This window comes from Cydia amplana, chromosome 21 (assembly GCF_948474715.1).
Source record: "Cydia amplana chromosome 21, ilCydAmpl1.1, whole genome shotgun sequence".
In the NCBI taxonomy this organism is placed as follows: Eukaryota; Metazoa; Arthropoda; class Insecta; order Lepidoptera; family Tortricidae; genus Cydia; species Cydia amplana.
Genome location: NC_086089.1, coordinates 9808712 through 9832203, shown reverse-complemented (window position 1 = coordinate 9832203; position 23492 = coordinate 9808712). Strand labels below are relative to the sequence as shown.

The 23492-nt window shown below is 38.0% G+C and overlaps 4 protein-coding genes across 4 annotated transcripts in view; 2 read left to right on the top strand and 2 right to left on the bottom strand.

Moving 5' to 3' along the window:
• The window catches only part of LOC134657934 (protein 4.1 homolog), a 105100-nt gene extending 104481 nt beyond the window's left edge, over positions 1 to 619 (bottom strand). The window contains exon 1 of the mRNA XM_063513529.1: positions 307 to 619. The gene's annotated coding sequence lies outside the window, so the exon portion shown is untranslated. The remainder of the gene's footprint in view (positions 1 to 306) is intronic.
• Positions 620 to 826: 207 nt separating this feature from the next.
• On the top strand, positions 827 to 4070 carry LOC134657977 (vacuolar protein sorting-associated protein 28 homolog). Its single transcript, XM_063513583.1, has 6 exons — positions 827 to 993; positions 1074 to 1134; positions 1305 to 1500; positions 2240 to 2341; positions 3058 to 3192; positions 3936 to 4070. The coding sequence occupies exons 1-6, from the start codon at positions 987 to 989 to the stop codon at positions 4065 to 4067; spliced, it is 633 nt and encodes a 210-aa protein (XP_063369653.1). The 5' UTR covers positions 827 to 986; the 3' UTR covers positions 4068 to 4070.
• A 2767-nt stretch (positions 4071 to 6837) lies between these two features.
• LOC134657791 (uncharacterized) lies at positions 6838 to 13895 on the bottom strand. Its single transcript, XM_063513338.1, has 6 exons — positions 13807 to 13895; positions 11887 to 12150; positions 11431 to 11615; positions 10488 to 10665; positions 8785 to 8882; positions 6838 to 6956 (listed from the first exon to the last, which is right to left on the bottom strand). Exons 1-6 carry the CDS (start codon positions 13864 to 13866, stop codon positions 6854 to 6856), a joined length of 888 nt encoding a protein of 295 aa, XP_063369408.1. The 5' UTR covers positions 13867 to 13895; the 3' UTR covers positions 6838 to 6853.
• A 1154-nt stretch (positions 13896 to 15049) lies between these two features.
• LOC134658219 (XK-related protein 6) lies at positions 15050 to 20012 on the top strand. The gene is made up of 5 exons (XM_063513829.1): positions 15050 to 15412; positions 15818 to 15937; positions 16421 to 16608; positions 16889 to 17041; positions 19531 to 20012. The coding sequence occupies exons 1-5, from the start codon at positions 15156 to 15158 to the stop codon at positions 20010 to 20012; spliced, it is 1200 nt and encodes a 399-aa protein (XP_063369899.1). The 5' UTR covers positions 15050 to 15155.
• Positions 20013 to 23492: the final 3480 nt, after the last annotated feature.

The window sequence follows — 23492 nt, the reverse complement described above, 5'->3', positions numbered from 1 at the left end:
GACAAAAACTGACCATAAAAGCGTTGCCTTCGGACCAGCCTACGTGCCAAACTGCCCGTGTGGATGTACTTGAAAGAAATCTAGGACGACCGGCACCGCGCCCTACACGCTCGGTCCGAGTACATTCCAATAAGAATAAAACTATTTACTACTATACAAATACTATAGTAACGTCATATTACGTGTTTTACTCCTTTTACAATACTTTTCAATTCAAAATTAGCCCAAAATATGTATGAAAACAGTCAGATAAGAACGGCTAACTTAAGAATTTTCAGTTTACAATCGTAATTCAAAAATACTGACCTGATAATCAACAAGATCCCATTAAACGGCAAGTGCGAAGCCCGAGCACCGCTATGTTAACTCACAATACTCCGGTTTTAGCACGTAAACACTTCAGTTTCAACAAAATAAAGACAGAACTGGTAAATACAACACCAACCACGAATCCACCTTTACAAACGCAGTTTCACAACGCACTTTTGAGGTCCAACAATCAGATTGTTACTTGAACAATTTCGTACACGAGTTATTCACCGTTTTTATTCATAGCAAGGTGAAATCGTTTGAGACGAATGGCAGTTGCCGAAGATACTACGGGCGCGGGCGGCAGGGTGTGCGCGCGTCATCCGCCATATTGGACAATTACGTCATCTTGCCAGTATACCAGTGTTGCCATGGTGTAAAGGGACGAACTCAATGGCCTAAACACACGAACGTTTCGCACGCCGCGTTTTTTGAGCAAGAAATAAATTTATTGCAACAGCAAAATTTAAGGACATCACTATTCACTATCAGTCATCAATATTTTCATTCGTTCAATTATACGTCAAAACTCGATTAAAGGGCGAATGGATTTGTCATCGTCTTAGTAAAATAAATATTGTTTTCAATTTGTTCTCCTTAAAATTAGTGCGTGTTCCACTCAATTATTACCCTTCTAAGCTTGCCTTACGTTTTATCACCCCCGAGATACGTTCACAATGCAAGGTTTGTACTTTGTGATCTAATATTTAATTTTATTTTATCCTTTGTTTTTACCAATTATCAGCACTTTACCACTTTTACAGACACAAGACCTGAGTTATACGAGGAAGTTAAGCTCTATCGCAACGCCAGAGAGCGTGAAAAGTGAGTATTTTATCTGAAAACCTCTTAATTTCTCAAACGAACGAATCATAGTCAATATTTGTCTATAGCTTAAAATTATCAATTATTAGCTCATTTACTAGCTTTATACTGTTATTTAAGCCTTTTTAGTCATTTACAAACAGGTTTATGATATTTTTAACTAATTTCAGGCATGATAACATGGCAGAGTTATATGCTGTAGTTAGTACACTACAGCACCTCGAGAAAGCCTATATGAGGGACTTGGTGCGGGCTCAAGAGTATACTGCGGCGTGTAGCCGCCTGCTAGTGCAGTACAAGGTCGCGTTCAAGCAGGTGCAAGGCACAGAGTTCCCTAATATTGAGGCCTTCATTACAAAGTTCAGAGTAAGTATTTCACAGACCTTTTTTACAGTTTTACTTCCTTTGTAATGTTCGGTAATTTTAACCAACTTTCAAATCTCAAAAGGAGGTTATCAATTCAGTTGTATGTTTTTCAATAAATAATTAAGTAATGCAAAGTTACTACCTTAATACTTAAATTTGTTTTAAAGAATAGGATTGAATTTTTATCATTACAGTTGTAAACCAGTAAAATTATGTAGAATTGTGCAATATCAGCAACCATACCTGTTTATGTGATCACTTTTTAGGGTTCCATACCTCAAAAGAAAAAACGGAGCCCTTTTAGGATCTCTCGTGCATCTGTCTGTCTGTCCGACCATTCCCCCCCTTTATCTCCGAAACTACTGGGGTTAAGTTTTTGAAAGAAATACACAAAATAGTTCTTTACCTACAAAATAACTCGCGTTTTGGTAAGAAAACTGATATATGGAGTGAGTTACCACTATTTCTTTACTTATGCTCATCTATCTATCTATTAAGCCCTTTTGTTCTGAGTTAGAGTATGCCTCTAAGCTCAGTGTGCCGCTTGGCAAAGGCCTCCTCTAGCTCTTTCCATTGGGGTCTGTCGTGGGCCACTCTTCTCCATTTCGGGCCCGCTGTGAGATTGAGTTCATCCTCCCATCTTGTTCGAGGTTTCTTCTGACTCCGTGTGCAACCTCTTGGGTACCAATCCGTTACGATCTTACTCCATTATGCTCATATCTATGGTTAATATTTCCAGTTAGACTGCCCGGCAGCGCTGGAGCGTATAAGAGAGAACAAGCCCAACCTGGTCAAGGATGACAAGGGCAACACCAACAAATACATCGCCGAGATTGTTTCGGTGAGTATTAAACTGGCCTGTAGTTTGTTAAGTCTATCTATCTATTAAGCCCTTTTATTCTGAGTTAGAGTACGTCTCTTAACTCATGTGTGCCGCTTGGCAAAGGCCTCCTCCAGCTCTTTCCATTGGGGTCTGACATCTCCAGTTCGGGCCCGCTGTAAGTTTGAGTTCATCCTCCCATCTTGTTCGAGGTTTCCTCTGGCCCTCTGGTTTGTTAAGTAGGATAAAGATACTTATGCATGTTACAGAAACTTTCCAATACATTGGAAAAGTACTCGGAAATTTCACACAAAAGTTTTCACCAAGGAAACTAAATTTGTTAAATATCAAAAGGTAAAGTGTCGCCATCGCTCGAAAAGATTGCACCATACCCTTGGCCTAGTCTCGAGTAGATGGCGACACTTTTTGATATTTAACACACATCAGTGAAAGAATAAGGATCAAAATCAGATGGCATTCTAAAAGTTGTAATCTTCTGTCAAAAGATGGCAGTTTTACTTTGGCTACATAATTTACTTTGACAATTCGCCTCCATTTCATATTCTCTTTAGTAATTTCTAATGAATTTAATAATTTTATTTATAGGGCATTTATTTTAAGTTTATTTATAGATTTTTTGTATTATTATTTTTAAGCTTATTTAACATTCCATGTGTATTTAATTGTGTGTCTTAAGATAAGATAAGTGAACTAATGAATTGTTTATATGATTCCAGCTATTCATCACCCTGATGGACAAGCTCCGCCTGGAGTTCCGTGCCATGGACATGATCCAGCCCGAGCTCCGGGACCTGCGAGACACCATGGACCGTCTCATGATGCTGCCGGAGGACTTTGAGGGGAAACTGAAGGTCAGTGGTGTCAGACACTTGGGTCCCTGATGGACCAGCCCCGCCTGTAGTTCTGTGCCATGGACATGATCCAGCCCGAGCTCCGGGACCTGCGAGACACCATGGACCGTCTCATGATGCTGCCGGAGGACTTTGAGGGGAAACTGAAGGTCAGTGGTGTCAGACACTTGGGTCCCTGATGGACCAGCCCCGCCTGTAGTTCCGTGCCATGGACATGATCCAGCCCGAGCTCCGGGACCTGCGAGACACCATGGACCGTCTCATGATGCTGCCGGAGGACTTTGAGGGGAAACTGAAGGTCAGTGGTGTCAGACACTTGGGTCCCTGATGGACCAGCTTCGTCTGTAGTTCCGTGCCATGGACATGATCCAGCCCGAGCTCCGGGACCTGCGAGACACCATGGACCGTCTCATGATGCTGCCGGAGGACTTTGAGGGGAAACTGAAGGTTAGTGAATATAATTTGCGGTGGGGAATTATGACTAATGATGATCTGACAATCATTATATTATGACTCAATCATTATATCAAAGGGATCGGGTATCTTGGGCCTAAGTGTAAGGCCTGAGTGGACGCTCGAGTTGTGCGTGCAGCGGGGCGTGCATGTTAAACAAATGCGCACGTATAGGAGCGGCCTTAGTGCACGCTGCTCACATCACGCGTGAGCCCACAGCCACGCTGCACGCCCCGCCGAGCGAGCGTCCACTCAGGCCTTACACTAAGGTGATATTTAACTCTGCGCAGGTCCAGGAATGGCTGGACAAGCTGTCAGAGATGTCGGCCTCCGACGAGCTGTCCGAGGCCCAGGGGAGACAGCTCATCTTCGACCTGGAGTCTTCCTACCAGGCCTTCAACAAGTTCCTGCACAAGGACTGAAACTACTATGTAAGTTAATAATAATAATAATAAAGAAAAAAAAAAAAGAATGGAAAATGACAAAAAGACTGACTGACTTTGTTTTTTGTTTTTGGATGTGCAAAATTTTAAGGAGTGCTCTGAGAAATTAAATGAATAAAGGAAATAATAATAAAAGACGTTTATTCAAAGAGTTTGAACATAGGTACATAATAAAAGTACACAATAATGCTTACAAACTAATTGAAAGGGAAGGTGGCTCAGCTAATGTCTGTGCCAAAAGACTCCGGGGCACAGCGGCCCTAAAGACTTCCAGCAACGGAAGCTGTTATTCTGCCACAGCCGTATTTATATCTAGCTAAGGACAGTAGAAACATTTACACTATTACACATAGGACAGGATAGCAAAACCGAACAATGAGCAGTGGATAAAAAAGTGCTAACTTAATTAAAATTAAATATCTAGGAAATATCTAGTTAGTAGGAAATTCATTAAAAACAAATTCTAATCACCCCTCAATTTATATACTGTACTTTGTCAAATCGAAGAGCTCGTGGCCTAGTGGTAAGAGCGTGCTACTTGCAATCCGGAGGTCGAGGGTTCAAACCCCGGCTCGTACCAATTTTTCGAAACTTATGTAAGAAATATCATTCGATATTTACCAGTCGCTTTTCGATGAAAGAAAACATCGTGAGGAAACCGAACTAATCCCAATATGGCCTGTTTACCCTCTGAGTTGGAAGGTCAGATGGCAGTCGGTTTCGTAAAAACTAGTGCCCACGCCGATTCCTTGGATTAGTTGCCAAGCGGACCCCAGGCTCCCATGAGCCGTGGCAAAATGCCGGGACAACGCATGGAAAATGATATGTACTTTGTCAAATCAAAATTGAAACTAACCTATAAACATCTCACTGCCTCCTTTCACTGTTTAGGGTTGGGCAACAGTAATAGTTATTATTACAAAAAAATTCACCACACCAACCCGAAGCAAATATTAAATGTAAAATATCAAACAAAATCAAACCAAATCAAATCCAAATCATTTAAAAGTCAATTCTACCAGCAAACAAGAAAACAACTCAAAATTTGCATTTGACTACTTTGCCTCACATGTGAATAAAATGCAACTTTGCTATCAGTTTTTGAAGTGCAAAGTAAGCCTTTCCGAGCTGGTGTGGTGAAAATAAATAAATACTAATATGATCAGACATTAAACAACAGAAACATATGATTATTCTTTGTTCCAGATATCTCACGGGGCTCAAAAGTGTTGTGTATGTATGTTCACTATATCTATACTTATACATTATATCTATACTTATAATTATTATATACATTATACAATGTAAAGAAATGGGCACCGATTAAATAATCGCTATGTTAATAAGTTTTAAAATTACACTCGTTTACGTTTATTTAGTACTAGCGACCCGCCCCGGCTTCGCACGGGTTAACAAATTATACATAAACCTTCCTCAAGAATCACTATATCGATAGGTGAAAACCGCATGAAAATCCGTTCAGTAGTTTTTGAGTTTATCGCGAACATACAAACACACAAACAGACAGACGCGGCGCACTTTGTTTTATAAGGTGTAGTGATTAGAAAAAGGTTATATAATATACTAAATGTATTTTTTTTGGATGTGCAAAATTTTAAGGAGTGCTCTTAAATTTACGTTGTTTTATTTTTTGATTTAAACGTAATATGCCCTAAGACAATTGTTAAGCGTTTTATTAATCGATTAGTAATTTAATATGAATGTATAATTGTATAGGGTGCATTGAGGTAAATCCGAAAGCGGGGTAATTTAGAGAATGGCAAATAAACTAAAAACATTTCATACTTTAACAACGCTTACGCCACTGCAACGCTTACATGGCATCTTGCGTACTGTTGCTACAGTAGAAAGTGTTTCTAGTTTAGTAGATATTTATATGCCATTTTCAAAATTACCCCGCCTTCGGATTTACCCCAATGCACCCTACATATATTAAATACTTCAGTTACGTATTAAAATACCTTATAATATATCGACAATACCATGTGTTTATAAGATTCTTAAGTGATTTTAGATTAAAATTCATAAACCGGATAGTTTTTGTTTTATTTAGTAGCTAATAAAATAAAATTGATATTTCATTGTCTGTTTTGGGTAATAGTAATAGTAGTAGTAATCACTTTATTTTACACAAGTTTACATAAAGATTACAGAAATAGAGGTAAAATTGAAAGCGAACTTATCCCTTTAAGGGATCTCTTCCAGCTAACCTTCGTGTAGATGAGGGTTCTTCGTATTCTTTGGTATTATCCGAATTCTAAAGTAAAAACATCATATATACAAAAGATTTATTCTGGTGTTTTAAACTAAGATGTACCTACACATTACATATAAAAATAAATTAAATCTGAAATCATACACTTTTTTATCGCTTCGTGATTCTATTATATATAGAATCATTCGCTCAGGACTCAAAGATTAGCACTCGTAGCAAAAACCAGCTTTGCTCTTTACACAAATAGGCAAGTATTTTCAATTTAATTCCAATCAGTTCCCTAACGGGACCCACAGATATACCAGTTCGCTGGATGATATAAGTCGTGGTATTGGGGCGAAAACTGGCGACTCAACAGTCCCAACTGCTAGTCTGTAGAGGCAGAGGTGCCAGCAGGCCATTGCCGACAGTCAATAATCGCTTATCTGTCTAGACTAGACGTTATTGGCCTAGGACGGCAGGCCGCCTGATAGGACCAGAGACTGCAGGCGGACTGTTAATGGGTAACCTAAGAAACTACAGGCGCCCTCTAGTGTAAAACTCTTCTCGTTGCATCGTCACTTGTGTTATTGACGATGGCGAATATCGTTGCAAAAATTGGCTGGTTCAACACGTGGCTCGGGGATTTAAGTCTGAAAAGCGAAAATACATCATAAAGTACCTAATATCTACGAAGTGTGCAATAGTTATTTGTTTTACAAGGGGGCAAAGTTGTTGTTTAACCGCCATTGATATAGTATAAAGAACTGGATACCCAATCAGCCGCCAAAAATGGCCCCACAAAAGTGATGTCAAAACAGATCATGCATTACTTTTTCGTTTAGTCTTGTTTGAAACGCTCAAATGTGAAGTTGTCAACAATTACGAAATGTGCCGTTAAAATATGTAAAAATAACAATGATAAAACAAGGAAAAAGGATGGAATGTATTTCTTTCGGTTAGTTCTTTGGATAGCATTACATAATTTATGTAATCTGGTGGTAATTTTATGGTTTTGAATAAATTAATTTGTTAGTACCAAAGAAGGGATGTTAAGGAACAAAAATCTAATGAGTCGATGTGAGGTCAATATTTTTTTATATTTTTATATGGAATTCATAAGAAATAATATTATGTTTAAATTCAAGATTTCCAAGAAAACCTATGCGACGTGCAAAGTGGACTGCTATTTAATTATAGCAAGAGATAGGGGTGATGCAGTTTTAAACAAGGCAAAACGGCACTTGTGTGTTCGGGCCATTTCCCTGTTTCCGACATATACACCACCAATAAGGGCTTATATCGACTAACTGTAAATGCTAAACCTGTCGGAACACAGTGACAACCACAGGATTTTTTTTATAAAGTATAGGTAGACTTTATAAAAAAAATCCAATCAGTATCTAAATGTCCCCGTACACCCGCGCTATGAGTAAATGTAGATCTTAGATACACAGTTATTTAATAAGTAGAATTTATTTCAAGGAAATTAGTATTTAAAGACGTATACTTACGAATTAAAAATTTAATTTGTTTGAATTTGAACCACGAATTAATTTTATTTGAGCTCCCGATTAAATTAAATTTGTTTTATTTATTACTTCAATTGGTTTTCCTGTACGGTAATACATATTAAAGTGTACCAAAGTGACTCCATTCGTTCATTATTCTCGTTTGACGTTGTTTGACGTAAATACGTTACTAAAGTGCCATCGGACTAAATTTTTTAACAGTGTTGGTACTTATGTTTGCAAATTTGACACTTAATGCTTACGACATTAAGCTCTTTTCTGTACGAAACATTTATCTTGACTCAAAATTTACGTAAGCGTTTTTATCATCAATGCAAATGGTGCGAAACGTCATTGGGATCCACATTTCTTGACGTTTTTGTTCTGCTTTGTGTGTCTATTTCTTTTATATTAAGTCAGTGTTAACCGCTCGTGCTAATATTGATATCCGAGCAAGCGAAAGATTCCAAAAGCAAATATTAAATGTAAAATATCAAACCAAATCAAATCCAAATAATTTTTTTTGAATATTTATCATCCAAAATCATCATTTAAAAGTCAATTCTACAAGAAAACATAAGAAAACAACTTAAAATTTGCATTTGATTACTTTGCCTCACATGTGAATAAAATGCAACTTTGCTATCAGGTTTTGAAGTGCAAAGTAAGCCCTTCCGAGCTAGTGTGGTGAAAAAATGATACGTTTCTGCTCTAGGGCAATACTAAAGTATTTAGCAGATGGCGCCATGCCATCATACCTTGCCCCAAGCTTGCCCTGTCAATCCCTAGTATTGTGTAATTTTTTTTTATGGAATTGGATACCAGCCCTTTAAATAAAATCATGGTAAAATCTCATAGAAAAAGAGGCAAGCTATGACGGCGCCATCTATGCAAACCTTTGACAGTTGCCAACCCCATCCCATGGGAGGATTCCGAGGGTTTTTTTATGAATTTTGATTGCAGAACTTACTTTGCTTTAAGCAGATCCGTTAAAGGCTTCCACTTGCTCGGGAAGTGAGTCACGTTGGCTTTATCTTTCATCAAGTCCGTGATTGATGCGTTCACCACCTGCAGATGCATAAAAAAAATTTGGTATCAGCGTAATTCGTCCCATTCGTTTTTCGTTCATTTCTTATGTCCGTCTCATTCTGTGTTCGTCACTCATTCTTTATTCGTCTCGATCGCTATATGTCCCTATCGTCTTAAGTACAATTATGTAACCTGTCTCTTTCTTAACAAGTCTTTTTCGTTTTTCGTCACGGTCTTCCTAGGACTATGTCTTTGTTTGTGTCTCTCTTTTTTGGTATCATTCGCACTTTATCTTTAGTCACTTTCGTTATTCGTCTCACTCTTTTTTTGTCTTTAATGGTAACTCGTTCCGTTCTTTTTTGGGCACGTTCGCTAATCGTCCCGTACTAGTAGGTCTTAGTTGCTATTCATATGTCCTCCGGATCGGAATTCATAAACAAATTGAAGTTTATATGTCCCGTACATATACAGAACGGAAAAAAATGAGGGCCCTGAAGGGTCTGGGACTTAAGATACTTAAGATAGTTAATTTTTCTCAAGATAAACATTATTTCATATGAAAAAATAAGAATAACTGCATTCATAGTTACAAATAGTGACCGAGACGCAAAACGAATGTAACGAACTTAGAATTAGACTGAAAATGAATGAGACTAATCACGAATGTGACTAATAACGAATGCATGAAAAAAAATGAGACGAATAAGTGAATGAGACAAAAATCGAAAGGGAATAAGAAAGAATGAGTCCTAGGAAGACCGTGACGAAAAACGAAAAAGACTTGTTAAGAAAGAGACAGGTTACATAATTGTACTTAAGACGATAGGGACATATAGCGATCGAGACGAATAAAGAATGAGTGACTAACACAGAATGAGACGGACATAAGAAATGAACGAAAAACGAATGGGACGAATTACGCTGATACCAAAAATTTAGAGGTCGAGATCCTCGGTTCGTGGAATCACCCCAGAAATATGTTCATAGTTATAGCTGGTCAACCAAATCTTGTCAGTAGAAAAAGGCGCGAAATTCAAATTTTCTATGGGACGATATCCCTTCGCGCCTACATTTTTCATATTTGCCGCCTTTTTCTACTGTCAAGATCTGGTTGACCAAGTATAGTTAAGGCCAATGTGGCTAATGCCGTCATAGGGTCTATTTCGTCCGCGAGCGTATATTTCTTTGATTTTCCATCGTAGGAAAAGAATCCATCTGCTTTTGATTGCTGAAACTAAAAGCAATGCTGCTTTGTCGATGAAATTATCAATTTTGTACTAACACTATATATATGGGATTTGTGCCAGAAATAAATAATATCAATTTGTCCTTTATACGAGAAAAACGCTTTTAGACGGAAAGCCCCTATGACAGAATTAGCCACATTGACCTTATTTAATATAGTTTTTTTTTCTATTTGATTGTACTAGTAGTAGTAGTAGTAGTAATCACTTTATTGTACACAACACAGGTTTACATAATATTGACAGAAATAAATGTACAAAGGCGAACTTATCCCTGTAAGGGATCTCTTCCAGCTAACCTTCGAGTAGATGAGAATTCAAATAACTACTACTACTACTACTATGTTTAAGTATCATTAAATACAGCCATTACAGGTAGATACAACGGATATCAACTCGCCTTTAAATACTCGCATTCGTCTGTGTAAACGTCGACCAGGAGTTGGTCGAAAAACTTTGGCACGAAGTTGTTGAGGCAAGTTTGTACGTTGTAAATGGACTCGTTCATGTCTTGGGCGTGTTGTCGGGTCTTCACGGTCACTATGGTGCCCAGGCTCTGCTGCATTACCTCGTTAAATCTGGAATATTTAAATGAGGGCTACCGTTTTTCATTTTTATGCTCACCAGTTGGCGCCACTGTAGATGTAGGTCCAGAAAAACAGATCTCAAAATTCTTCTATGCTTATTTTTATAAAATTAATACGTTATATATAGCTGGTCAACCAAATCTTGTCAGTAAAAGAAGGCGCGAAATTCAAATTTTCTATGGGACGATCAATATCCTTTCGCGCCTACATTTTTCAAATTTGCCGCCTTTTTCTACTGTCAAGATCTGGTTGACCAAGTATAATATACACAAAGGTATTTTAACGTCTAAACTTGACGTTTTTCAACCTGTTTAATAAAATTGTCCGACCAAATCAGGTGGTGCGGCGGACGCAAACGCCAATTTGGCCACTTTCGCCAATTTTATTTTTATGGTGATATTTGACCGCTCTATATGAAATAAATGCCCCTAACTAGCGTCACAAATTGGTATTATTGCGTCCGCACCCCATTTTATCGGTAGTACCGTGGTGGTATCGGTCATAATCGGCGGTCGAATTCGGCGAGCCAAATTGGCGTTTGTGTCCGCATGACCTGATTTGATCGGACAATTTAATCAGATTGGCGAAAAATTGTCTTCGTCTGGACAGGCCTTAATTTCTCATTAATTTCATAAAGGCCCTCCACACGCGTGCGCGAGTGTTGAGTCGATTTTCGCAGACAGTGAAATCGACTCCACGCTTTCGCGTCTTCGCGCGCGATTCACGCACATAGTCTGGAGGGGCCTTAATACTTACAACACAGCTTGGTGAAGAATACAATGTGCTGTAGCAACCTCATCGGGCAACTGGTCATTGCACTTATTGACCGAGTCAAAGTTGCGGACATCCTCAAAGTTCTTGATGACATCGTGAAACTGGTCTCTGAGGTCTGCCAGCTTTTCCAGAGGCTCTATTAGACAATGTTCCGTAATGTTTACTATCTGTAAAAAAAATGTTTTCATACAAGTGCAAAAGATACGTAACCCATGAAGAGTATCCTCGGGATGACGTTTTTGCTATCAAAAAATATTAAGACCTAACTAGATCGATTTTTCGCCCCCGAAAACCCCCATATAGCAAACTTCAAAAACGTTAGAGCCATTTCCGAAATCCCCGAAATAAATATATACAAGAATTGCTCGAGGTATAAGATTTAGGTACTAATGCTTCATATTTCTGAGCGTAGCTTAGCAGTGAAAAACTTATGCTCACCTCCTCCATCGATATCATATAATTCGTGAAATCGTGAAAATATTTTATTTTATAAAACTTCACAATGGCGCCCCTCAACTCACGTCCCATTATGTCGTTCATAATCTTCACCAAGTCTAAGAATGTGTCGATCGTATCTAAGGACTTTTGCTTGAGCTCGTTATAACTATTTCTCCCTCGGTTGAAGATCATTTTGGACAAGTTGTGGGCCTCTGATACGAGGTAATGTTTTTTGTCGATATCGCCGTACGATAGTTGCGAGCTCTGAAACATTTTTTTATTTGGTAAAAATACAATCGTACAAAAGTCGCTTGATATCAGATCTTTTAACTTATGACATCAGACTTTAATAAATGTGCGACGTAATAAGTGTATGGCCCCCAGGCGATGGACTAGGTACATAATTATAAATGAATACTAGTTTGTGTTACAAGGGATCAAAATGATATATTTCCGTCAAGGGCGTACATTGAATCCTGAGCGTAATGAGGGATTCAAGTGTTAACGACCAAGACGAAATAATTTTGATACCGTGTGACACATACTGCTTTTCACATCAACTACGAGGAGAATAAAAAAAATCTCAGTGTTGACACAATCTATACTGTTGATCTTCCGTGTCGCCTAAAATGCAGTATTAGTGCCTTTGCGGATGACACCAAGTTATTTGTTAACCCACTCGTAGACTACAGCCATCTACAAGATGATTTGGATGCATTAGCAAGCTGGTCTAAAGAATGGCTAATCAATCTGAACTCTGCCAAATGTACTATACTTCACATAGGAAATCGGAACCCCCGCCTGACTTACAACTTGGATGGCACCCCACTAACGGCTGTAAAAACACAAACTGACCTAGGCGTTAGGATCTCAGAGGATTTAAAGTGGGAAGAGCACATCTCTACAATGGTAAAAAAAGCCAGAAGCCTCATATACCTCATTAGAAAAGCTTTCAAAACCTTGACACCAGAAATGATGTTAAAAATTTACAAAATGTACGTCAGACCCATACTGGAGTATGCTTTTCAAGCCTGGAGCCCTTACTTTGCCAAGGACATAGATATGCTGGAGAAGGTGCAACGGAGTTTCACGAAATTACCAAGGCAACTTAAGAACAAACCATATGAGGAGAGACTGAAGGAACTGAAGCTCACTACTCTTAAGCACCGCAGAGAACGTGGAGACCTAATAGAGACGTATAAAATACTCTCTGGGCACTATGACCTCAAGGATTTTCATGAAATGTTCAAGCGCAACAACAACACCCGTCTGAGAGGTCATCACTTAAAGTTAGAAAGGCATAAGTCCCACAGTAACCCATACAAACACTTTTTGAGCAACCGAGTAGTGAGGGCTTGGAACAAACTTCCTGAAGATGTGGTCTCAGCACAAAATGTGAACCAATTTAAAAATCAACTAGACAAGCACACCTATACATCTACTTGTCAATGACAACTATCAATGATTACTGGATACAGGCAATATCAGTTGTCACAACTGCCTGCCTGCTTATAGAATAATAATAATAATAATAATCTGATGCTTAAACAGATAATTTAAGCTAAAAAATTAATGTGCAAAAAATGCAAAAATAGTGTGCTATCTAGAACAGAAAAGTGTTACTTTGATCCCTCCTAGCAGGGAAGAAAAAGCTCTTTTCCGAGGTGGTGATGGTGTGAAAAATAAAAAACCTCCACCCTAATTATTATTACTTTTACTGTGGAATACAGATATTAAATGTACCTACAGTCACCACACGGGACCATTTAGGGTCCTAGCCCTAGCTAAATTGGTTGTTCCATACTTACGCTACGGAATGTCTAATTTAGCTATAATTCTAAATGGCGTAACAATCACGAAGCGTAACCCAGTGATCAGGCAGATACTAAATTAAAATATAGTTATTAATAAAATACTCACTTTATACACGTACAAAATTAAAACTAGTGCGACGTAACACATTTTCCTCCACATCATCATAAACAAAGAGTACTTTAACAAGATATAAGTACCTAACGTAAAATAAATCTAGATACTACCTATTTTTATTACGTTACAAAAACAACTTATCTAGGTTTGACTTTAAGTTATTTTGAATGATTCAAAATGGTGCTTAATGCTTGAACAATGACATAGGTTTCGGGAGTCGTGTATGTGACGAGTAGTAAAATAATAAAATTAAGTAGACGTATAGTACATGTGGATACTAATAATCGCAATTTTATAGCTTTTTTGATTAGTTTTGTGCTACGCATGGCCATAATTTCCGATTGTAGTATTTATGTCGTGTGTGATTGTAGATATAACGAGTATAACTACGCAAGTAGTAACAATTGCGCAGGTGGTTGACGACACTAAATTTAGGTAGGATACATGTGTCTAAAGCCTGTCTATTGCAAGCCCTAGACATATCGATACAAGTCCAGTGATTTTAACTACGCTTTTACTTTGTTCAAATTTTTTATATTAAATTAAATAAAGCAAAATGAATCTCAGTTCTTATTGAAAATGATTTAAATTTAACCGAACTACCTAAGTAGAACCATTACGGATATGATGGTCGTTCTTGTCTACGTGACAGCGTGATAAAACAGTGTCCGTCACTTTCTTTCCCACGGTGTTAAACAGTGACAGTTATTTTATCACGTGGATAAAGATGGATAAAGCTATCCATAATAGGCTGGCATGGGTCAGCAGGAGCAGTATTAGGGATCATACATTGATTACGCCATACGTTTAGGGGTTTCGGAGAGCCAAATTGGCCTTTGCGGACGCACGGCCTGATTTGATCGGACAACTAATCAGTTTGGTGAAAAGTTGTCCCGTCTGGATTGGCCTTGAACGGATGTCAGATTGTTTTTTTTTTTGCCGCCTCCACACTCGTGCGCAAATCGCGCCGCACCGCCACAAACAGATATCTCTTTCTCGCTCTCACTTATGGGTGCGACGCTCCAAGGTCGCGGTGCTGTGCGGATAGTGTGTTATCACTTTTACAACAGTGTTCTAATATAGTGTGGTAACATTTTTAATTCGCAATAATATTTTCGTGCTTGCTGTCTGAATTGTTGCTAAATCAAAATCGCAGTACATCACTATTCATTTGTTCTTTCCATTCGTTCAATTTTACGTCAAATTTCACGTCTCAACTCAATGTCTCATTTTGTTGTTTGTGTTGATATCTGCAAAACACGCGCCCATTCTTTGTTTCTTAGCAAAAACTATATTTCCTATTAAAATCTTTTCGTTTCCGATACGTACATGCTCTCAAAATGCCTAAAGCAATGCGTGAAATTTTTCAAAATGGGAATTCTTACGACGAAACGGACCGAATGCCTGATAACATCACAATAACCAATCTCGATATTATTATGTACGTTGTGGCGATTGTTGGGCACTTGGTGGACTTGGGAGTGGATATTAATGTGGCTGTACAGTATTCCTTGGCCGGCCATATGATGGAATTCGGATGGACGCTCGCTTTCATACTTTTACCAGCGTTCGTAAATACCGCAGTATCAATAAGAATGTAGGTATACTTTTTAAGCTTTTTTGTACTGTATCGCAGTGATTTTGTATTTCACTGCTATGCAAAGGCCAATTAGATGATGAGAGGAAAGGGGCTATCCCCCAGTCTAACCCCCATGTCGCGGAACCCCATGGTTATGGAGATATCCATTGTTAAAGTTTGTTTGCCTCTGGAGTCCAAAATCGACGGTCCATATTGTCAACTTTTACCTTTGTGTGATGAGCACAAATATTATGTATTGACATCTGAGTACCTACAGCACAAGAGTTCTTGAGCTTATTGTGGGACTTAGTCAATTAGTCTTAAGGTTATTTATATTATTTATTATTGAAATGAATGCTTGAACAAATACATGAGTCAAAACTTAAATTTAGTTTCATTTTAAACTTCCCCGTTAATAATCAGGTATGCTCAAGACAAGCAGCAAGACTCCATCAGCAACGAGGTGACCAAGCGTCACTGGCTCCGGATCTTCATTCTGGTGCTGCAGATGGCTCCCATACTCAGATTCATTGATGCTTTAGTGTAAGTATTATTTGTTTAACTTTGCTTGCTACTTGTATTGAAAAAAGTTATGAACAAAATACATAAAGAGCTTATGATTATTAAATTTCTAAAGTAGATGTAGGATAGAGTGAAACAATTACATATTTATAATCAATCTAGAATCAAATTTGAATCTAGTATTGATCAATGATCAGTATAAGTAGTAACCTAAAAGAAGGGTCTACCATACTGAATCAGAATCAGAATCAATTGTCAAAAAATTGTGCGAAATTCATATTATTATTTTAAAAAATCGAGGGAGATTTTTAAGGCTGTCCTAAAATTTTAAAAGTTATAGCAAATGTGACTACATTTTACGAAAAACTATATTTTTTATTTGTGCAAAGTACGGAATTACGGATTCCTTGGGGCGCGGTCCGACTCGCACTTCACTGTTTTGTTTTGTCGAAATTTATTTGGAGGCACAATTTATTGAACTTTCTTTTTGTCTTTCTGTCTCAGCTACGCTATAAAGTCTCGCAAAGCCGAGAGGAAACGCGACCACGCCTCGCAGCGCCACTATTACAAGCTGATGTTAAAAGAGGACGCCGATGCAGCCCTACTGAGGATCTTCGAGTGCTTTCTGGAGGCCGCTCCGCAGCAGGTGCTCCAGACCAGTTTGCTGTTTGCTATGGCCAACCAGTTTAGAGGTAAGGAGTTTCTTGAGCATATCTAATTGTAGCAAGCAATTAGCTTGTTTTGCTCGAGTCTAATTTCGCCAGGTATAGCTCAAAACCGGGATGAATGGAAGAAGAGGGGAGAGGCCTTTGCTCAGCAGTGGGACACAATAGGCTCACAATAAATAAATAAATAATTAAACCTCTGTGAAAACGCGCACTTTCGAGTTTTTATATGTTTTCCGAGCAAAGCTCGGTCTCCCAGATATTAACGTCTAAATTGAGCAATAAAGGATATTAACTTTATTTCCAGTGCACCAAATCCTGTCGATCTGCTCATCTATCATCGGTATGGGCTGGTGCTTGGCCGCGTACCAGCGCGCCGTGCGCTTCGCCCAACAAGACAAGGAAAACATGAGCTGGACCGGCACCATACTGCAGACCCTCTGGCATTTCCTAGTTACACGTAAGTTTTACTACTGTATGTATGTATTAAACTAGGGTTTTGCCAGCGAGCTATGGAGCGCAGCATATAGTGACATTAATGGATCGTATCCGGGACACCACGCTGCGCTCCAGAACAAAAGTATCTAGTCGACGTAGCTCGGAAAGCGGCCAAGCTAAAGTGGGACTGGGCCGGTCATGTCTGCCGAATGCCGAGTGAGCTGTGGGCCAAGATCGCCACAGAGTGGCAGCCCAGCCAGGGGGGTGTCACTCCACAGTTTAGGTACATTTGGCCGGCGCGCCCATCGGACAGGCGTATGGCAGTGGGGTGCCGCTCGGCGTGCACGATAGTCGTGTCACGTGGCGCTCGCGCAAAATTGAAAATACACAATGACTTCGAAACTTACTTCCGTGAGAATCAGACATACTATCTCCGGATAAAAAATGTATGTTTACATAATCAACGTTTGTAATTCCTACATATTTATCTTAAAAATAATAAATCAGTGGGTATAAAGTCTATTTTTTTATTCCGTAGACTAAAATGACATTTCATAGTATGAAATGACACATGATGTTCATACTATGAAATGTCATTTTAGTCTACCGAATAAAAAAATTGACTAGGTATAAAAACTTGTCAAGTGATAACCCCGTGCCGACACTTACAGCTCGGTCATAAAACTCCGGCGCCCAAAGGAGATTCACGGTTCGTGCACGGTTATAAGTTTCAATTTTGCTTGCAGGCGTCGATATAGGTGTAATTTTATACCTAAATCTGACTTTTGTGAAGGAGTGAATTTTCTGTACGGTAGTACTATTAGTTATTCTGTGGCCCAGCTCAAAACGAGGAGTTGGCAAATCACGTCGGCGATGGCGAGACGAGCTAGACTCCTTTTTAAAGGAATGGCCAGAGATTGCACAGGATCGGGAGGACTGGTAAAAGTGGGGGGAGGCCTTTGCCCAGCAGTGGGACATTATAGACTCCTGATATTAATAATGTATGTACTGTATGTATGTGTATGATTTTACTTACCCCGCAACAGTCTTCGCTGGAGTATGTTTTTACTTTTTACCAACAAGATTGAGTTGGACTGGCTCCATACTGCAGACCCTCTGGCATTTCCTAGTTACACGTAAGTTTTGCAATGTTGCTGGTGTATGATTTTACTTACCCTGCAAATGAACCGACAGGCTGAGAGGTTGATAGAACAGTCATCTCTGGTATATGTTTTTATTTTTTACCAACAAGATGAGAAGGTGAGTAGGACCGGCTCCATACTGCAGACCCTCTGGCATTTCCTAGTTACACGTAAGTTTTACAGTAGTTACAGTTGTATGATTTTACTTACCCCGCAACAGACGCTGGTGTATGTTTTTACTTTTTACCAACCAGATGAGTAGAATGTGAGTTGGACCGGCTCTATACTGCAGACACTGGCATTTCCTAGTTACACGTAAGTTTTACAATAGTTACAGTTGTATGATTTTACTTACCCCGCAACAGTCGTCACTGCTGTATTTTTTTACTTTAATCCAACAAGATAAGAACGTGAGTTAGACCGGCTGTATACTGCAGATACTCTAGCATTTCCTAGTTACACGTAAGTTTTACAGTATTACAGTTGTATGATTTTACTTACCCCGCAATAAAACGGACAGGCTGAGAGGTTCATGGAACAGTCATCGCTGGTATATGTTTTTACTTTTTACCAACAAGATGAGAACGTGAGTAGGATCGGCTCCATACAGCAGACACTGGCATTTCCTAGTTACACTTAAGTTTTACAGTATTACAGTTGTATGATTTTACTTACCCCGCATTAGAACGAAGCGGCTGAGAGGTTGATAGAACAGTCGTCGCTGGTATATGTTTTTACTTACCCCGCGATAGAACGAACAGAAAAACAGCTGCAGGAGATTGCTATATGGCATCCAGTCCGCCTTTTTTGTGTTATTTATCGTTTATTTAGTAATAATTAATAATTAAATGCATATATAAATACAGAGAAACACATATACATATATATCTTACATTTTACTTCCTTCCGACATCAGATTAGACCGACAATGTTAAAACGCTCTTAGGATGCACCTGCTCTAATCTACCGCTTCTGCATATAGACCTGCATAGATGTGGACCCTGGTTTTTAACATACTTTTATCAGATTGACCAGTATGTAACTATGTAATGTAATCTAAGGTAACTAATTTAACCATCTTGCAAGGATCGTAGCGTCATGAAAATTGGCAGCTGTATGTAGTTCTGATGACAATACAATAATATGGTACTGTTCAATTGATCTGATGATGGAGACAGGAGGTGGCCATAGGAACTCTGTGATGAAACAACGCAACCTAATTGTGTTAGGGGTTTTTAGAATTGTCTCGATGAGTATTAGTTGTCTGTCGTAAGAAAAGTACAGTCAGCGATAAAAGCTTGTACCAAAAACTTTTTTAAACATACTTGCCTTGCGCGCTTGCATCAATATGTACATTTTTTTGTTTCAGTGAGCAGAGTTATGTCAATATCAATGATTGCGTACCTCTTCCCTTATTGGACGATCCTCGCCTGCGCCATCCACATCCTAACCATGACCACGTGGCTCCAACTCTTCGACCGGTCGCCATTTTGTGCACAAAACAAAATGGCCGAACTGTCATTCTCGCTCGCTTTAGGTGCTGTGTATCTTTTCACTTACATTCTACCGATTGAAGGTAAGACTAGATATAGATTCGCTGTTTATTACACTGTATGTTTTATACAGAATGTTGTTTGTGGTATACTTTGGTTTTTATATGCGTCTGATAGTATGAGGGATTCGGTAATATTTTTACCTGCGTTGATTCTTACCATAGTGCCATATGTGATTGGTTTGATATTAATGGTGGTTTATTATTCTTTTTTCCATCCTAAATTAAGAAGGGAGAGTAAAGATATGAATGTGACTTTTAAAGTTAATGAAGAGTTGTCTGAAGTTCAACTTAGTTAGCATTTTGGAGACATTTTTTTTTGCATTTGGCATTTTATATTTTAAAGTGATAATAATTAATTCAGTACAATAATTAGCAAACTATTTTTAAATGAAATAGTTGATATCGTTAGGTGACAACCAGAACTCAATACTTAATTGCAAAAAATATATATTAACCTTATTTTGGTAACCTGTGGTTATGAGTTTTTGTTCTCGCCTGGCTAATGGTATTGTTTAGATATTATTAGTTGATTCAACTGTTTCTATCCTCTTCTAACTGTATTAGATTAAATAGTTTTGTCCTTCTCATATTTATGTGCTCGATAGAAAGAGACGAATGCCTATTTCGTCGATAAACAATATATTTTGAATGTTTTTTATACTGTTATATCTTTGTCACGTTATTTATTACGAACGGGTTTTAAATATGAACAATGTTATATATGTTTTTATTGAAACTATGTGATTGTCTAGGACAGCGGTCGGCAACCTTTAGCAGCCAAGGACCACATAGTAGTTAACGAAGTTGACGCGGGCCGTACTTTATTAATATTTATGACTTTATAAAACGTTGTCGTTTGTCAATATTACATACAAAATAGCCAGGGAGGCTCGCGGGCCTCAAGTGACGGGTTCACGGGCCGCGGGTTGCCGACCGCTGGTCTAGGATATTTAATTTAACTATGTATTTCTATTTTGAGGTACAATCTAGGTACATGATATTTTTTCTTATGAGCAAAGTGTCTCGAAGTAATATTTAAGTTTCAAATGGTTCTATATCATATCATGAGATGTGTTCTAATTAGGTACATAAGTAGCTACTTTTTGATAAACAGTTTTTTATACATTGAATACAAAAAAAGGTATTCGCGTGCGATAGAGATAGGTAATGGCGGGTCAACTTACGACATTCTTCGTGCCTAGCGTCTTTACTTTAGTATGACTTTTCTCTTTCTTATTATTTCAAAGCAAATTGCCCATATCAAGTACCTTAAAATGTGTTCTTATTAGGGATGTACCAACTAGTCGGGAAAGCCGACTATCCGGCCACATTTGTAGTCGGCAAAAAAGGCCGATAAGTCGGCCTATTTAGCCTATTATTAATTACAGAAAACAGGACATAAATAAAATAAAAAGCCAAGATTAATCAAATGTTACATGCCTATTTTACTCAAATACGTATTTAGGGTACAAAATGAACTTGTGTTCATATTCAATTCATGTAGGTATAGGTAATTATGTGGGTGTATCGTCGCAGTAGCACAGAACATTTTTCAGTTGATATTGAAAGCGCGACGACGCAAGGAACAAAACAATGTGTTTCTAATGAACTTGGATAAAGCTACTACAGTTGCCATACGAATGTAAATCGGGAAGTAACGATTATGAACTTGGCCGACTAGCCGACTAGTCGGCCGACTAATCGGCCATCCGAGCGCCGAATAGTCGACTAGTTGGCTAGTCGCCCAAAACCATAGTCGGTACATCACTAGTTCTTATTATATGTAAACATATTTATCTTTTTTCTACTCCAGCACTTAAATGTGTCAATTAAATGACTGACAGTGATATCTAAAGCAATGTCATTTGAATGCTTTGTCTATAGGCTCATAAGATGACTGCTAGCAGTATAATACAACTGCTTTATTTTTTTTAAAGATACAAGTTCCGATCATCTTGATTGAAAGAGGTATGTTTTCATTTACAATAATAACTCTTTTTTTTTTAAATAATAACTCTTTTTTTTTTTAAATAATAACTCTTTTTTTTTTAAATAATAACTCAATTTTTTTTAAATAATAACTCTTTTTTTTTAATAATAACTCTTTTTTTTAATAATCTCTTTTTTTTTTTTTTTTTTTTTTTTTTCTTTTTTTTGCTGCAGCTGTCATAGAAAAAGTAATGTATGCAACAGCTCATAATTGGTTCTTAAAATTCTCGGGTCTTTTTTTACAAAACTCGACTACGTCTCGTTTTGTAACTTCGACCCTTGAATTTTAAGAACCCTTATTATATCGCTGTTGCATAAACTACTATTGTAGTAAGTACCTAAATTTTAAAGTGAAAAAATGTGTCAACAAATTATTGTAGGTAATGCTCAATTTTTTGTAAATCAATGAATCTCAAATCTCAATGCATTTGGTATTATTTTTTGTATTTAATTATTAGTAATCTTTTAAAACTTATATTTTAAGGTAATATATACTCGTAATTATTATTAAGTTACATAATATGAATGAAAAATTACCATTAGCTGCCATAAAAAGTTTTAGAAAAATACACAGTTTTTTTGTAAATTTGCGTAGGTAGTTTGCTATTAAAATATTACACTTACAACATAATAAAATAAGTACCTATACTTAACCTTTTCGACGCCGTATCAAACACAAAAGCTGTCACTCAGACGCCACGTCACCGAAGTGTCAAAACTGAAATTGAACTTTATGCATATGCACCTAGGTCTATGTTGCTCTGTGGTCTATGACCGATTAATCCGTCTTTGGCGTTGGACCTGCGGTGCGTATATATCGGTCATTGGCGTCCAAAAGGTTAATATTAAAATGCTGTTCTAACATGGTGTGCCAATATGCAATACATAACCAAACTATTGCAAAAGAGAGAAGACTTGAGAGTTAGCTGTAAGTGGCACTGAACACTTGTGGCCACTGGCCACTTCAGGCGCCAATGACAAGAGTATTTTGATGGTGTCTTTTATACGCATAGACTTAGCCACTTGCACCATCCCACTAACCCGGGGCTAAGCGGTTAAACCATTAACCCATTGTCATTGTACTGGTAACCATGGTAACTCCAGGTTTAACCGGTTAACCCCGGGTTAGGGAATGGTGCAAGTGGCCTTTAAAGTGTCATTCAATAGAACTTGCTAACTATGTAAACAAAAGTTACTAGTAAATTGACATTCAGTGTCAATTTTAGTATGGCGGTTTGTTTACATAGTTAGCAAGTTCTATTGAATGACACTTTAGAGTGATAATTGTGAGCTGTGTTTCTAAACATATGAATAACGATAAGTAATAAAAGTGGTATTCTCTAAAATTTAGTATTTTTTAATCGAACATGTTGTCTGTCTAGAATTCTAGATAGTTCTTAGATTGGATACATTTTCAACTCACTGTAAAAGGTTATTATTTAATTAATTATTTCCGATGTTAATGAATGTTGCTAATTATGCCAAAAGCATAGGTATTACTAGTGTTTTTAAATTGTAAGTACTTAATATCTTAGTTAATATTGCCAAATTTACAGTATTTTGCGTAATAAATTATTTTTGTACTTTTTAAAACAATGTTTTATTACATTACAATTACCATTCCATATAGCGGGCGTGGCTCACTCCGGGATTTCGTCGCGTCGCTACATGTACATGCGGCCCACACCAATTTTGGTGTCTAGCCATAGTAGTTGCCGCGCACCGCTACGGAACGGACGCCTGCTCGCGCCTGGGCCACCCAGCGGCCATATTTGTCGTAATAGACG